The sequence below is a fragment of the Penicillium samsonianum genome (assembly GCF_028829775.1).
Source record: "Penicillium samsonianum strain IBT 33392 chromosome Unknown utg000007l_segment0_segment0, whole genome shotgun sequence".
Classification (NCBI taxonomy): domain Eukaryota; kingdom Fungi; phylum Ascomycota; class Eurotiomycetes; order Eurotiales; family Aspergillaceae; genus Penicillium; species Penicillium samsonianum.
In genome coordinates, this window is record NW_026643265.1 from 69 (window position 1) to 15,887 (window position 15,819).

At 43.6% G+C, this 15,819-nt stretch overlaps 3 protein-coding genes across 3 annotated transcripts; 1 reads left to right on the forward strand and 2 right to left on the reverse strand.

Moving 5' to 3' along the window:
• Positions 1 to 256: 256 nt before the first annotated feature.
• On the reverse strand, positions 257 to 1,083 carry N7471_010798 (Dimeric alpha-beta barrel; the record flags this gene model as incomplete). Its single annotated transcript, XM_057283517.1, has 2 exons — positions 257 to 813; positions 867 to 1,083. Coding segments are annotated over 2 exons (774 nt in total), but the record flags the coding sequence as incomplete, so codon positions are not given.
• Positions 1,084 to 5,979: 4,896 nt separating this feature from the next.
• Positions 5,980 to 6,421, forward strand: N7471_010799 (uncharacterized protein; the record flags this gene model as incomplete). The annotated part of the gene is made up of 2 exons (XM_057283518.1): positions 5,980 to 5,991; positions 6,044 to 6,421. The coding sequence occupies 2 exons, from the start codon at positions 5,980 to 5,982 to the stop codon at positions 6,419 to 6,421; spliced, it is 390 nt and encodes a 129-aa protein (XP_057129784.1).
• Positions 6,422 to 13,884: 7,463 nt separating this feature from the next.
• On the reverse strand, positions 13,885 to 14,484 carry N7471_010800 (uncharacterized protein; the record flags this gene model as incomplete). The annotated part of the gene is made up of 2 exons (XM_057283519.1): positions 13,885 to 14,353; positions 14,474 to 14,484. 2 exons carry the CDS (start codon positions 14,482 to 14,484, stop codon positions 13,885 to 13,887), a joined length of 480 nt encoding a protein of 159 aa, XP_057129785.1.
• Between the last annotated feature and the right edge of the window lie 1,335 nt (positions 14,485 to 15,819).

A 15,819-nucleotide genomic window follows, 5' to 3' on the forward strand; every position in this document is an offset into this window, starting at 1 on the left:
TATATATAGAGAATCGGCTATTCAGCCACGTACGCGGCCCCCCGGGGATGTGGAATATGCAGATTGCCAGGGCATAGAAGAGAAACATGTCCAGATAGACAAATCAGTTAGTTGAATTAATTTAATGGCGTTTTGGTTGAGATATATGCATTTAAAATCGGTAGGTTGGGATGGGTGGCCCACTCGCTGGTGAAATACGTTAGTCGCTACCAATAGCAAAGAGTAAATTCCAAATCAAAAACAAAGACATTCAAACAAGAGTGATTGGCTTGAAATCACAAAACTCTTCCTTCCATTCCAAGGCTCCGACGCTTTCTAGCTTATCACCAAACTTCTCTAGTAGGGTTCTCGCGTCGCATATGAGATAGCCACTGTTGGTATATTTCCCAACATGCCTATACTCGGCGCTCTTTGCGTCCGTCCAGAAGTGCGGCCATAGCATCAACTGAGCTTCTTGGCCATGCACGAGCTCTGTTCCAATGGCCCATATCTTTAATGGAAGGTCGGTTTGACGACGCTTCACACCATGCCGCACACCGCCAATCCCTACAGCCGGTTCACGAATACCAATCAAATCCGAAATCTGAGTCTTCTGGGCATCGGTCACCGGTGTCAAAAAGTATATCCAGAACAATTCCACGTAAGAGCACGTTAACGCATCAAACCAGCTGGGGCCCACATAGTCGGAGCTCCTCTGCGAAAATGTCTCACGAGAGGAAGTAGCTCTGATTCCTCTAGCCTCGAGGTTCTCCCGATAGAGCTGGGCGGAAGGCGAGGCCATGAATGCCCTCATATCCGAGGCTCTCTCCCATGCTTGGTGGCAGTTAGCGGGACGACCTTTGATTCCCGGTTGATACACAACTCACCTGTAACTAGAAGAATTGTATCCGGGCGCTCCTGCACTCTTGTATACCCGGAACCCTCGTGCCCTGGGGCCCGAAGCAGTGGCTGGAAATGTCCAGCCCATTCGGTATCCAGCTCCAGTCCCTTAGAAACTTGAAACTCGGTCCAGATTAGGATTGCTTGGTCGTTGAGGTCGTCAACCTGTGATCGATCTATAGTATCATCTCCCAAGGGCGCCATGACTAAAGAGGGTTGATTTGGATCTGAACAGGATTTTTGGAGAGAACGACTGCGGGCACTGGGGTTTTACTAAGGGCACTAGCGCTAGCGTTGTTTCGCCTTTGGCCACTATTCAACGCGGTCGGTTTCGTTTCAATACTGGTAATGCTATTGTAAATCAAACACGTGACATTCCTCCTTGGCGTTGTGAGAAATCATATTAGTCACCATACTTCGAATATTGAAGCTATTCCCACCCCCCATTCTGGGCATAATATACTTCGCTGCCGCTGTCCATGAAGATACTCCCACCCCCTTTTTAAAAACAGGACTAGTGTATAGTCTCATCAATGGCTAACGTTGCAGTGAGTCATATATGTAATATTATAAGGCTAGTATAAGGATGGGAATAGTGTTACAGACATGCTAGTCACCAATCACATGTGGGGACCGCAACTACTGATGGGCCACCGAGAGCCAACCGATTTATCTGTTATCCAGATCACGTGCAACACCCAATATCCAGGCACCCCCAGGGATTGAGAGAAAGAGAAACCACGATCATACTCAGTGAGCAAGAGTATGATCCGCCCTGAGCAGACCCACCTGGCAAAGGAAATCAACTACCTAGGCTAGAAATGATATGCTCACTTGTAGCTCTCATACTGAGCCTGTTCCGTTTCAGGTGCTTTGGTGGTTTCCAGGGAGATTCCTGGCGAGTGGAAAGGTGGCCGTGCGTGGGAGAAGTACGTCATCCGTCCTTTCAGGAACCCCAACTTTTCTCTCACTCTTTGGGGTGAGAAAGGGCGTTCTTCTGGTCACCTAAGTGGTCTAGACACGCCCATGGTGGGCAGGTGGGGCCAGTGCTTTCAGGTACTCTTTCACTTCTCTCTTGAGAGCAGAGGTCCTCACTCTTCTTTCCGCTCACCCTGAGGCGAGAAGATCTTCGCTTTTCGATCACCCCAGATAGGTTTCTGGGTGCGTATATGATGAATGGTGTCGGTGAGGCGGTTGCATCATCCGTCCGTCCTTCTCTGGCCCGTGGCAGCGTTTTCGCCCCGGCGGTTCGATCTCTTTCCAGAAACCCTCACTATTTGACCACCTTTTTGACCACCTTTTTGACCCCCTGGGGCCCCTTTACCCTGGGCTGGCTCCCCTCCCGATTTTCCTATTAAAGGATGGCGATCCCGTCTCTTTCCACCATGATTTGATTTCTCCCAACCGGTGCGTTCGGCATATCTCTTGTTGCCTTCAAACGGCATCCTCTCGTCCAGTAAACTCTCATCACTGACCGTTGACCCTTATTCCTTCGTTTATTGTCGCAGGGGCGCTTTTGTGCGCTGGTCCCACCAAAATGGTCTCCCTCATGGTCGGCCTCCAGGTGAGTCAGTCCTCTTAGATCAAGTTTGCATCCACTCATCTCGCTTGAAGGATTCCCATCCGAAGTACGGGCCAGAGTGGCATCAAGACGCTACTGTTGGAGACAATCGTCTTACGAGCGGTCAGCGGATATCTGATCATGATTTCGCCTAAACCCTATAGCAACGAATCCTTTAATAACTCCCCTCTTACTGAAAACGGTAGCGATTTTCCCTACAAACTACATATAGATGCATTTCTAGCCTCTTTAATAGAGACTATCTACTAAATTGGCGTTAAACATTTAATGAAGTTCGAAGGAAGCGCGACTCACGGCGGCGGCTTATGCCAATTGAGCCTAACCGAAGACCGTGAGCCAACTAAAGATTCTGAATAGAAGGTTATTACGTCCTATAAAGGAGGCTGCCCTGCGAATATAGAACAAAATCTTGCCGGAGGAGCCACTACCGATAATAACCTTCAACTCGATTTCGTAATCCCTAAAAACATTCAGCCTAGGAAATATACTTTGGCCTGGACGTGGTTCAATCGTATTAGTAATCGTGAGATGTATATGAACTGTGCACTAATCACCGTGGCTAGTGACTCGTCGTAACAACCCTATAAGAGCATATAAAAGCAAACGCCTAATTTCCTACCTATATTTATCGCCAATATAAATGGCTGTATAACCAAAGAGAATATGGACATTCGGTTTTCTCAGCCAGGAAAAATTGTTGAGTATAATGGCCAAATGAATAATCTTCTTTACGAAGGTGAGCCGCTATACACCGGAACACCTACATTTAGTGCCTTAGCAGCCATTAGGTCAACTATTCCTAATTTTACAAAGGGTATGCTTGGAGAGACTGTTTCATCTTCCACTTTATCCGCTCTTACCCGCACTCCGCCTTATCGTGCTCTTCGTCGCAATTAGAACCACCGATGATATGTATATTGAGCACTTAGGGCACAATCATATATATAGTCTGATGGAAAATGAAGACCGATCATGAGAATGGCCTAATCGAACTCATTGAGAATCCCAGTTTTTGTCGCTTCCCATCTTCCAGTTTTGGAGATTCACTCTCAAGTTTAAGATTATCTTATTCGCTCTATTTGTATAGGACTCCAAGCACCTTCTATTTTCTATCATACTATATCGTGTCACTCTTTAACATCAACATTTAATGAGAGTGCAACAGATCACAGTCGTATCATCGAGGTATACAGTCTTAGCTAGGTATTGAATTTAAATGAACGTTTGCGATACTTTCGTATTGGTATATCACTGAAAAAGTCTTCAAGTTCGAGAGCTCGGCTCGTATAACAATTCGGTGATCTCGAAGTATATACAGAAGGAGCGCACTTCCCCTCAGACTGACTAGGTGAGAACGGAAATCTGGGTATCAAGAATAAGACCGCTACGCTAATAGGTCAAAAGAGGATTTCCTTCACACCTAGTTAAACTCCTCGGCTTCAAGTCCTTACTAATGATGTGCCCTAACGATGAGTGAGTTTATCCTCGCGGATAACGACACCGTCATATTAAACGAAAGAGATGGGAAAGCCTATAGGACACCTTTCTGCATCACTGGGTTCTTTCTTGAAGAACCACGTATGACTGAGTTCAAGAACGGAGAGACCTATACACCAACTGTCAGAGGTACATATTACCAACAACTATATGATAAAAAAAGAACTATAATCTACCGGCACGGTTTCGATTTGAGAAATTGTCGAAATAAGTAACCGCTCTAGATTGAAGTTTGGCCAGCTCCAAAGATGGCGAGCATAGAGACAACTGCTGCGAACGGAGTCAAAAGATGCAAACCGTTTATATGTTTATGAGAGGATGTTTTATGAGAGAAGCGATTATATACAGTTTGTGTTTTAATAGCGATTGCATATTGCGTGATAATGAAGCGTTTCTACCACAAGCACTGCGCACTCTCATCCATTCGCTAGAATAGCATCTTCGCAGGCGATACAGTTGAGTCTATAATGCTAGATTGATGATCCAATGAAGACGTCGCTGAGCTCTCTTCGAATTCATCGCTATCTCTCAATTACTACTCTCTCACAATCAGCCATATCATCTCAATTACTACTCTCTCACAATCAGCCATATCATCTCAATTACTACTCTCTCAAAATTAGGCACATGCTCTCTCTAGAATGTTCCTTTCTCACAATTCTCTATTCATAGGTTGTTATGTTATTCCTCGAGGAATAAACGCAATGATAGTCGACCAATGCAACTTGGCATTCTATCAGATTTTCTTATGCACAAAGCTCTCCCCCACACTCATATATAACCCCGTTGTGTTGGGGATGTTAAACCTCCTCAGGCATATGATCCATAGAGTTCACATAAAGCTAGTCTTCGTCCACGGGATTGTTTCTTTGTCTGTACCTTAGCTGACATATCTCAGAGAATAGTCTATTAAAGACTTTCCGAGCGTAGCTATCATTTAACTGGTGCGTGAGTCCTCTGTTAGGTTTAGATAACTAAGGGTTGCTTCTCTAAAGAGATTTTAATTGCTCTACCTATTAATTTTCCTCATATACTCGGTTTAATTCGTATTATCCTTAATTTGTTGTTATGAAGTTCGAAGGCATATCAGTCGGGAGATAATGGTTGAATGTAGAAATGTTACTGGCGATATCATAATAGCCTATGCATCTTTTCGTCCACCTAAATACTATTTGCTAAAATATTTCTGCCAATGTAGTATTAGAGCCATAGTTAGCCTTTCACTCCCCTTAGGCACTATTCAACCAGAAGAAAAGCATTCTGTGCTTCAATTGCATAATACGCCATATTTTCTAAGACGGCGATTTGTATTGTCCTTGCCTTTACTGCTATCATAGTTCGCCTCCCACCGCGATTGGGAATAATTGTTCTGATCATACCATAGGGTTCGGGCCTTATGATTCAGTCTAATTCTCTTGACATGTGGAGAAAGAATAAGGTAGAAGATTCCCTACATCAGCTCTTTAAGACGAAAGACTCAATAGACAGCTTAGGAGGTATCTAATGATAGCCCCTCTGACATAAGCCATATGAAGGTGCAGTCTCAACATCAAGAGCCAGGTAATGAATAAACGGACGAGGATTAGTCTACTGAGCTAAACATCTTCTAGGTGCCGCAACTAGGCTATATGAGCATCCCAGGTCTCTCGGCAGAAAAAAGCACGTTCACCATTCGCAGACCAGACATATTCGTAGATTTTGAGGCCTAACTTCATAGCTTTACGGGAACAGATACAGTATAGGGCATATAATCCTCATATAATTTCCTTGGCAAAGCTGAGTAGGGCCCAGAAGTAGAAGTCTGAATACAGAGTTTGAGCAACCATAGAGCCCATTTTGGGCGTCTCGAATCTCTTTGAATATATCCTGAATAATGTATAGTAGTTTTGGAAATCAGCTACCTACATACCTCTATACAAACGATATTATCTTTGGAAACAACACACTTAGAACGCCCACGTGCCTCTCTATATTCGATGACCAGCTATCAACCTCCTACCCCACCTCCGAGGATTATAAACATGGATGCCTCGGTATTTATCTCCCCGACCCTTCACAATTATAGATCTAGCTAACCGGGTTCAGGAAATTCTTCGCACGATTGCGACACTCAACACGCGAGCTGTTAGAGTGGAAAGGATTATCGCAAGATACGAGAATGACCTAGCTAAAGCGCGGCACACGCTAGCTGATACCAGCAAGGAATTGGACGATACTATAAACGTGGCTGAGCTGCTTTATAACGTCAATTCACGACTCGGGGCTGTGACGGACTACCTTTTGAGGGAGCAGGGAATGGCGCTGGGGGATGGGGAACCCAAATCTGTCGAAGCGTTGATCAACTCCCTACTTCAACAAACTGAAGCAGAAGAGGGGCCAAAGCCAGCGAATAGAAGTGTAATTGTTGCTAGGAGTGGTAGTTCTCGGCCCATCGATGTGGAAAGTACAATCATATCTCAATGAAAAGTCGCGTTATCTAAGCAAATACTCGCGTGCACTTAGAGCGAGATTAACACCAAAGTATGCAACGGGCGCGTGAAGCTGATTGTGGATTCGCGATTTGCAATTGGCCTTTAAGACATTTGATCCCGTCAATTTGAAATTCACAGATTTGTATAGCACATTTTAACCATTACGTATACTGGTTTGCTGTGAAAATTATATTGCTGCCTAGACCGGTGCGTTGCACGTGTATGTAGTGAGATCCGGGCCCCTGGGTAAAAGCACGCTCGCACAAAACCACGACGCTAGCTCACTAAAAGTCCTGATCGGTAACCGACGGTCCTAGGCTCTCCAGGGGCTAGGTCCACGCGGTACTGACCACTGGTGCTTTATACGGCAATGCTTGGTTATTGTAGCTACCGTACGGGCCATAAAATGACATTCAGGGTTTCGTAAACAGCGAATACCATCGGTGTAAATTGGAAGTCCAACAATTGACTCGGGGACTACAGTTGGCACTATCCATTGATCGCAGGCCTGTACCCCGTCCTATTGGTATATAGCTTCACTGATTTGCCTCGCGGTGGCTAATAAAACCCGGTGGTGAGTACCATGAAGGTGTTAAATAACCTCCTTCGGTCACATTGCATTCTGACACTTCTTGCAAACAATAATTGGCAATTCGTGGGGTCATGTGAATAATTGGTCTTCTATATTCATATACTACCGTGGGATAATGCTTGGTTTTTATTATTGAAACTCGGGATAAAAACAAGATGAAACCCAGATCAAGCCCTCAAATAAATCCCCACTAAGTTTCCACTAATTTAAGCTATAAAATCGGTGTTGACATGTTCAATTAATCATATAGTGTGGGTGGTTAACAGGGGTAACCGGCTCGCTTGTGAATTATATATAGAAGTACCAGGCCAGACTAAACTCATTAATATTGGTTATCCTAAGATTGTTCCCCCTCGGGACTTTTACCGTATCTGCATCTCAGGTTGCCTTACATAGCCTCGGGTATCAATTTGTTGCAATCTTGTTACCACCTCCTTTTCCTGTTGTACCAATGCGCAACAGGTACAGCAACAACTCATAACACCATCCTCAATATCATCTCCCTTGATTTTGAAAATATTTCGGATTTCACGTCGAGTTAGACATTGATATCTTTTCAAATTGATCAGCAACTTTCTTTTCCAGAACGCATGAATAATAGGAAATGACAAAGTTTCACGGGCACTTACATCCCATTAAGGCCGCAGGCAGAAGAAACAGCCCAGACAAAACACTGCATAGTGACATTAGCACTTCATCCCCAGAATATAAGACACAGATTGCCATACCTCTTGATTAACAGGGTCGTAGGTACGCAGGGTCGGATCTCGAAGTCTTGCTTGTGTTTTTCCAAAAACAAAACAAGGACATATGCATGCGGTAATACCTATATTAATTTTCATCAGCAGACTATCCTATCGACAGTATTGTAGAATCCATAGGACATCAAAACAGGATTTAGGAGGCAGATCGTACATAGATTACTAGGATTCAAGCAGTCAAATATTTGGCTAGTCCATTCATTAGTATATAGACTTTGCTGGAAGATGTGCGATTGTGGCGGCGTGTGCATCCCTGGCGCTGCCGATGCCGGTTGATCAGGTTTAGGCTGGGGCCATGCAGTGTTGTCCTGCACGGAAACTCTCGGCTGTTGAAGGAAATCGCCATCCGGCACTTGTATGTTAGGCTGAGATCGTTGTTGAAAAGCGCTTGTGTGGGACCTTTCTGGAAAACTGGGACCCGGGGTTTGCGGTGTATCTGCGTCCAGGGGTTGAGTAGGGCATCGAGGATCCTACATCAATCATTAGCCGTGGTTATCTAAAGTTGGAAAATATCCTCACAGATAAAACAGAGTGCGGAGTCGAGTACGGTTGTTGCTCCATGATGTTCCAGGAATCTGATCATCTGAAATACACTTATATAGGATATATTTATTCTTCCGGGTATTGGAAGTCTCGGTAAGAAGTGATGTGATCGTTAATACCACAGAAAACGTGATAAAAACAACAAGTGCGATTGCATGCAAAGGAAAGGTTTCAAAACTTGGCGAATTATGTGTCTCAATAGGAGGCATGAAGTGGTGAAATATTTTTTACACTTCTTATATAGGGCTATTAGGATAATGTATAACCTTAAGCATTTGTTAATTACCAAGGGTTAATCCTGAAAATGAGGCGAATATTGGTTGCAGCTTAGGATAAGGAGGGAGTACGCCTAGTAAATCGACGATCTAGTGCGGTCCCGATGATCTAGATCGTTAGAAGAATGGATCGAGCTTGCCAGGCTACCCACCATTCGGCAATGTGAATCTCTTTCATTATGGAACCTTGAAAGGTTATTTGACAGTTTCTTGTTTCTAAATCTTCTTTAGGTTTCTTAAATGGGGAAGTGTGGGCTGGAACTCGCACTCAAGGGTCTAGACTGTTTTGTTGCCCCAAAAGATTTTCATATTAGTTACTGAGAAATCACACGATCAATATTCTCGTAAATTACATGTATCTGCTTCACCTTGATTCCAATCGCTAGGGACTACATAGAATGACATCAAGACTAGCAACTATCAAAAGTCTGGCTTATCTGCGAAACGTTAAGGATTAATGGCTACTAACTAGCTCCTATGGGATATAGCAGCTTACATATTAACTAGTTCACATATGGGTTGCATTCTGATTTAACCCAGGGCCATATAATTTTATTCTATCCTATTTCGAACTACCAATTATCAAGACTGTGCTTGCTTCTAGTATCCAAGCCGAACGAACCTAAATACGGCCACAGAGCCAGTTTACGTCATAGTATATAAAGTAGAGTGCCAAATAATTAAAGATGATAGCTACATTTCGGTTCCAATAAAACAGACCTATAGGATCCCTGGCTGAAAGGCAGGCTGTGTTACGATCTGGATATCTGCATGTAGTGACTCTGACAGGTTTTGGTTCAGATGCCAGATATTTGCACTGTTTGCGTTTCCGCTTACCATAATGCTCTCAACTCGCCAATCCTCCTCTTCTTTTCTCCTTTCCATCTCTGTACTTAGTATTTTGAATTTTATGCACTCTTATTGTTTAAGGACTGGCTGGTAACAGGCTGGTCTCGCTGGAGTATCTAATTAATGGCACATGTCAGGAATGAAGCAACTCCGCAAATAGCTGGATATCACATGTTGAGTACCTATCTGTCCGAGTTTTAACTACAAGAATCCAGAGCAGGCCATTGGGAGCATTTCCCATATGTCAGACATCAGGAATTATCTGACCGTATTCTTTCTATGACGCATGCTCACGGGACCAATGGCACGTGACCTGAGCCGTGCTGTTTTGGTCACAACACCACTGCATCAATTTTTCTAAAATTAAAGTCGACGACGGCTAGGACTTCTTATTACCCCTAACTTTTATCCTAGCCCCGTATTCGTCTAATTAAACTTTAGACTAATCAACTTATTAACCCTAATATTGATATTATAGGTGGTTGACTACGGTCGTATATCTATATCTAGGCCCTTACTAAAAAGACCCCCGAATTTCAATCGTATAAACCTCTACCAGTACTAGTCAAATTGACTCTAAATTAAAACTATCTAAACTTTACCTTTGGGAATACAACTTCTAGAAATCTGAGTATGATCCGACGCCAACTGCTAAATAAACTGGGGGTTTGAAAATTAAATAAACTAGGCCTTGACCCACTTTTTTCCTCCCATAGTTAACTCCCAGACCCTAATTCAACCCAGGCTCGGTTTACCCACCCCCATGGGATAGGGGCATGGCGACACCAGGCAGGCGGTGGAGGGCGGCAGAGCGGCGGTGCAATGGGCGCGGTTTCCGGCGGCCCGCTCACCGTGTCACACAATACAATATATTTGAAGGGGACCTGCTGCAAGACTAGCCTAGAAAAAAATTCCTGATTCTGATCTACCGGCTAAATCAATAGTTCAATAACTGGCTATAGAATATACCTATAGTAACAATACTGTAGGCAAAAGATCTAGTAGCAAAGCTCTAAGGCCGATATATACTACTAGAGAATATCTTACAAAAGCTAAATATCCTACAGCCTGCTTCCAATACGTTACTAGGGAAAGAGCCCTAGACAGTATTTGCTTACAAATATTCTATAACACCGGCTATATAATATACTACTTTAATATTGTATATCTAGATAAGATACTATTCAAGTATAATTGGTGTAAGGTAACTCTCCTATATCAAATAGGGTTCTAGCACCATACCGACGAAGTATACTATATACTCAGTCAGTGGCAATACCTATATCCTATATAAAAACTTCAGAAACCTTAGGCAAGCCTCGACTTAGCAAGGCTATACTCTATCTCTTGTCCTATTAGATACTCTCACTGACATTATAAGCCTAGTATAGTCATCATAGATAAGCAGGTCTAGGATAAGGTCTTAGAATATATGAACGAATTGCTGATTGCCGATACAAAGAAGTGGTACGCTAAAAGTGGCATACCCTACTACCGGGGGTATCTCCTATTTTGACATCCTAGAACTGGCAAATCAAGCTTTAGCCTCTCATTAGGCGGGAAGTTGGACTAGAAACCTATACTCTTCGACTAACGGGTATTTTTGATAGTAAGCTAATAAATAATAAATTGCAATTACAAGGAACTAAAGAAGATATTTAACGCTCACAAGGAATCGCATAGGTAATTGAGCAGGCGGCAACTGAGATGAATATTCTCTTCCCAAAATGAGATAAAATTGAAACAACGCATGAGACTCTTTAGGTGCAATAAAACATTGTATGGCGAATACACAGAAGGCGGCGGTGTCTTTATATGTTGGTTGATAGATGGGTACCACGAGTCTATCGTACGTTTTCGTCTTCATTTGAAGGTTAGTGTGGCTGGAGGGAGGTCCTCAGATTATTGGGTGATAGATCTCGAGATCATTACTTCAGATTCGACTTGTCGGTTCTTAGAGACCTTCCTAGAATGGACAACACGGACTGCATGGATTGGCTGTCGAAGTTAGGTCACTTACCCAATTTTCTAATGAGGATTTTCACAAGATAGTGACTACACGGCTACGGCATGCTATTATGGATGTTTTTCTCGGTTTGCGCAACTCAATAAATATCCCATTAAAAATTAGGTGATGCCTGCGGACATGAAATGGGGCTTGGCTGATGCATGGATTTTTGATAGCTTTTAGCCGGGGCAGAATGTGCCGCTGGATCATAGAACGTATTTGAATCTATTACTGGCCAGCCCACGATCTCAATTTCCTTATTAGTCCGCAACATATGGTCGAACCCGTCATGTATCAGATGTTTGCTGTTATAGCCAAGAGCTCGCTAAAGTTTGATACGGAAAATAAACTAGTCAGATCCAAATTCATCGACGTCAAGTTCAGGCCTGTTGGACACGTCGGGGTCTTCTCCCATTTCATCGGAATCACTCATATGTATAGAGTAGGTCTCTTCCGTTGGTATCTTTATAGAGACATGAAACCAGGCGAAGTTTCTTTGCATTGATTGTTTTGCTAGGGGCACACCTATTATTGCCTCGCGAAAATATTGTTCTTTCACCCTAGCTCTAAGGACCCCCTCGCGGATTGACATCCTTGTAGAGTGCTATAGTTGCCTCTATACTACATGAATGTACCCTGTTTACGCCTTAGCGCGTCTTTACTATAGGCTTAGGAATACGATAGCTGGATGACTCTTGCTTCGAGTCCGTACATGGTTCGCACCACGGCACTTTTGTTAAGAAATTGACTTGCTTCGAATACGATGTTGCTATAATTTGCAGCAGCCTTTGCGTTTGTATGACAGTAAAAGGAACATCTTCAGATTAGTGAAAACCTATACTATGGCAAAAGCAACAGACATTATTAAATCTGATCCCTCCCACACAGCTAACGAAGCAGAAAGCGACCAGGTCAAGTTCAGATTGCCAGAAGTCAGAAGTATTAAACTAACTTTTCTTCAATAGATCAGCCTGGGAAGTAGTAAACCCTATATTATAGCACATCCTAGTTGATTCCAAAAAAAACTCATAAGTAGTGCAGTTGGCCAATGTCCTTCGGGAGAATAGATCAACACTGGCATTGAGCTGGGTGGCCAAAACATCCATTTGGGCAACCCCGAACGAAACTTTGATCGCCACCGGGGTTGTCGCATAAATAGATTGCATTGGCTTGATAGGCTATAATAGGTTAGCAGCTGATATATCTAGTTCTCTAACAACTGTTTGTGAATATTTTTCAAGCCAGAAGGGTTACCGTACTAGGGGGGTTTGCAGATTGGTTGAGAAGCCAGCCACAATAATACTGGCCACGGCTACACCAGGTGCTACCCGCAAGAGCAGTGGTGGTGGTCAAGCTTAGAACAAGTGGAGTGAGTTTCATTGTGACAGACTGCTTTCAGTTTAAAGTCTCAGAAACTTTTTTTGCTGGAGGGCTAAGCGTCCAAAATCTAGTCATGTATGAGAAAGAAGTGTCTTTTATAGCCACTACCTGCCATCTATCCAAGGGCAAATCCCCCCCAAGCTACATTTACAATTGACATCACCAGAGTCCAGACCTACCCTTGCGTAAGTCTGAAATCAAGCACTACGTATGATTCTCTACATTAGATCCTGATTATTGCTATCAAACAACTACGTCTCATGACCGCCACTTAGAGGTTCAACTACGTTCGCGGGTTAGAACCGCGGTCCGACCCCAAATGCGGAGCCCCGGGATATACTAGTGAACTTCATTGGCCATTTCCCAGACTAGACAGCTGTTTCTACAATATGCAATGTATTGAAAGTGCATCATTAATGCTACGTCCATACTTTCCAAGCCAAAGGACAACTACGTAATACCCCCGCATCACAGACTTATTGCTGTTACAAATCAGTTACATGGCCTCATCTTCGCAATTGACAGCAGTCTTGCGCTCATATGTGAGGCGTTAATTATAGCGAGTCTGTTCTAGATTGGCGGGTGAGTTTTCCGCTTTTCTTTGTATCCCCATGATGACCGAGTGCCATGGTTGCTTCTGATCTAGATTGAATCTACGAAAATCGAGTCTAAGCAAAGATAGCCAACATATGAGTGTCTTACGCCAGCGCCATGAGTGATCATCCGAGCTCCTATTATGTAACGTACTCAAAATGGTGATAGGTTATGGTTAAGCTATAGCAGTTAGGCTATTACGCCACTATTTTCCGCTTAAGATCAACTATCTGTAATATATTATAGGTCTCTGACTGGAATACTTATACTTAACGACCTTAACGTATATTCAATAAATGTGGCTCCCGCATATGGAAGTTCAACTTGTGAATATGATCAGAGAATGAGGAGTAACAAACCTGGGGCAGTAAGATTACTGAATTGTGCTTAGGGGAAAACGTACTTTATGGATGGGAATGGCAGTCAGAAGAGACCGTACTGAAATGATCGGCGTCAAAGGTCATGGCCCATCTCTTCATCCGGTTGGCGGTCCTTTGCTAACATCTTGTTCTTCTTATCCGCTCTTTCGAGAGATTCATTATTTGCCTGATTCTGAGACATATTTCCGCTAGCGTATGAATCAGGCTGATTTCTCTCGATTATTTCGCACATTGTTATGTACCGGCCGAGCGCTTCATCAATAAGTCGTATAACCTCACTATTTGGGTAATCGTTATCGCTGTATTTGAGTCGAATACCCGTGTTGTCAATGAATGTCAGCACCTTGCTGATCTCCGCTATATTATTCCTAAGCCGCTGTGGTAGACCACGTCCTTTCATTAGGGCAAGGATGCCGGCAACAACTGTGTTCAGAGCCCCTAGAATAGTGATGGCCAACATATGCTTGTTAGCTAAGGGCCCTAATGCGGTGATTGTTGCTCCAACCGCCAACTGCACAACAGCTAGGACATTGAACACCACGCTAAAAAGGTGATGGTGGGAAGTTTAAGATCGTTCCTGGGTTCTCAACTTCCTGCGCAAGTCGGCGGTTACGGATTCAAAGATCTCGTAACTTTGTTTGGTTTTATTTTGGTGTACAGACGACTCTGGCATTTTGAAAGATATCTTGGATTCAAGCGGAGAAAGGATCAAGTACAGACGCCCTATATTGAAATATCTTGTTAACGCCTTGAAAAGAACGGAGATTAGGGTTTATATTTCTATCATTTATATTCGAGCTAGGTGAGATGGCATAGCAAGAAGATAGCAGAACTCGCAAGTCTAGCAGATAGTTGCATGACGAGTACTGAAGTATCTAGATAGACCTTTTGAGACCGGCATGGAGTCAAAAACAGGCACTTGACACCTACCTTGGAGAAAGAGTCGCCTAGGCCAAGCACTTTCGTGGTTGGGAAAGCGACATGACATCATATAGTCAAACATATTACCGCAATCGGCGAGTTGCTCGATATATAGTGTTGTCCGATCATAGAGGCTTGTTGGCACGCTGTACTTGGAGATTCCATGGTCGAGGCATGGGGCCGTTCCGAAAGTTACCCTTGGATTTGTTCTAACAACCGGGACAGCACTCATTTATCGCCAAGTCGTCGTCCGAACTTGGTTCATGTCAGCAGGAGGACTTTTTAAGTTGAACCTGAGTTGATTAATCTCTGGTAGAGTTTTGTGCTAATATTTCCGACCAATGGTGGAATACGGCTATGGAATCAATGAGATTCTTGTGCAACTATTGCCCCCTAATTAAGTTTAAGTATTGAGCAACTATGTCCGATCGCGACAATCAGCTTAATTATGTGCTACCCCCGCTTGTTTGAATGATGAATCGCCTCTATAGGCCACTCTATTTATCGAGGAAGACGTACAATTGCCTAAATTTTTCGAATGCGAACAACCACACTTTGGTTGCACTCTGGTTTCGCCCAAATAATAAGCTATGTACAATTCCTGGCGCGGCAACTCTTATTACATGACAACATGTGGAGCGCCATCTGATTTCTGGCGTAAAGGGTGACAAGCCAGCTAGGGCTAGTAGTAGGAGAGTCCTAGGTCTATCCAACTTGCCTCAATGCTCGTAATGCAAATATTTTCCAGACCTACGGATCTTCCCGTTCTATATCGCACCGCGATTCCTTACCGGGGTTTTAGAGCGATATATCCATGGAAGTGGAAATTTTTCCGAATGCGGCGGTTCTATCGAGAGCCACACTGCTCCTAGAGCGGCCAAAATACATATTCGTTCGGCATCAGCTGGCAGAAGACTCCCATGGTTCTTAAATAGATAAATTGTCTGCCGATTGCTTCCGGATGTAGCGCTAAGCTATTGTCATGTAGCTTACTGGGGCACGAATGTATGTGCTATGTAGGGACAGTAACATTGTGTTCTTTCCATTGAAGCACTATGTCAAGCGGACGACACAATGGTACGAAGTG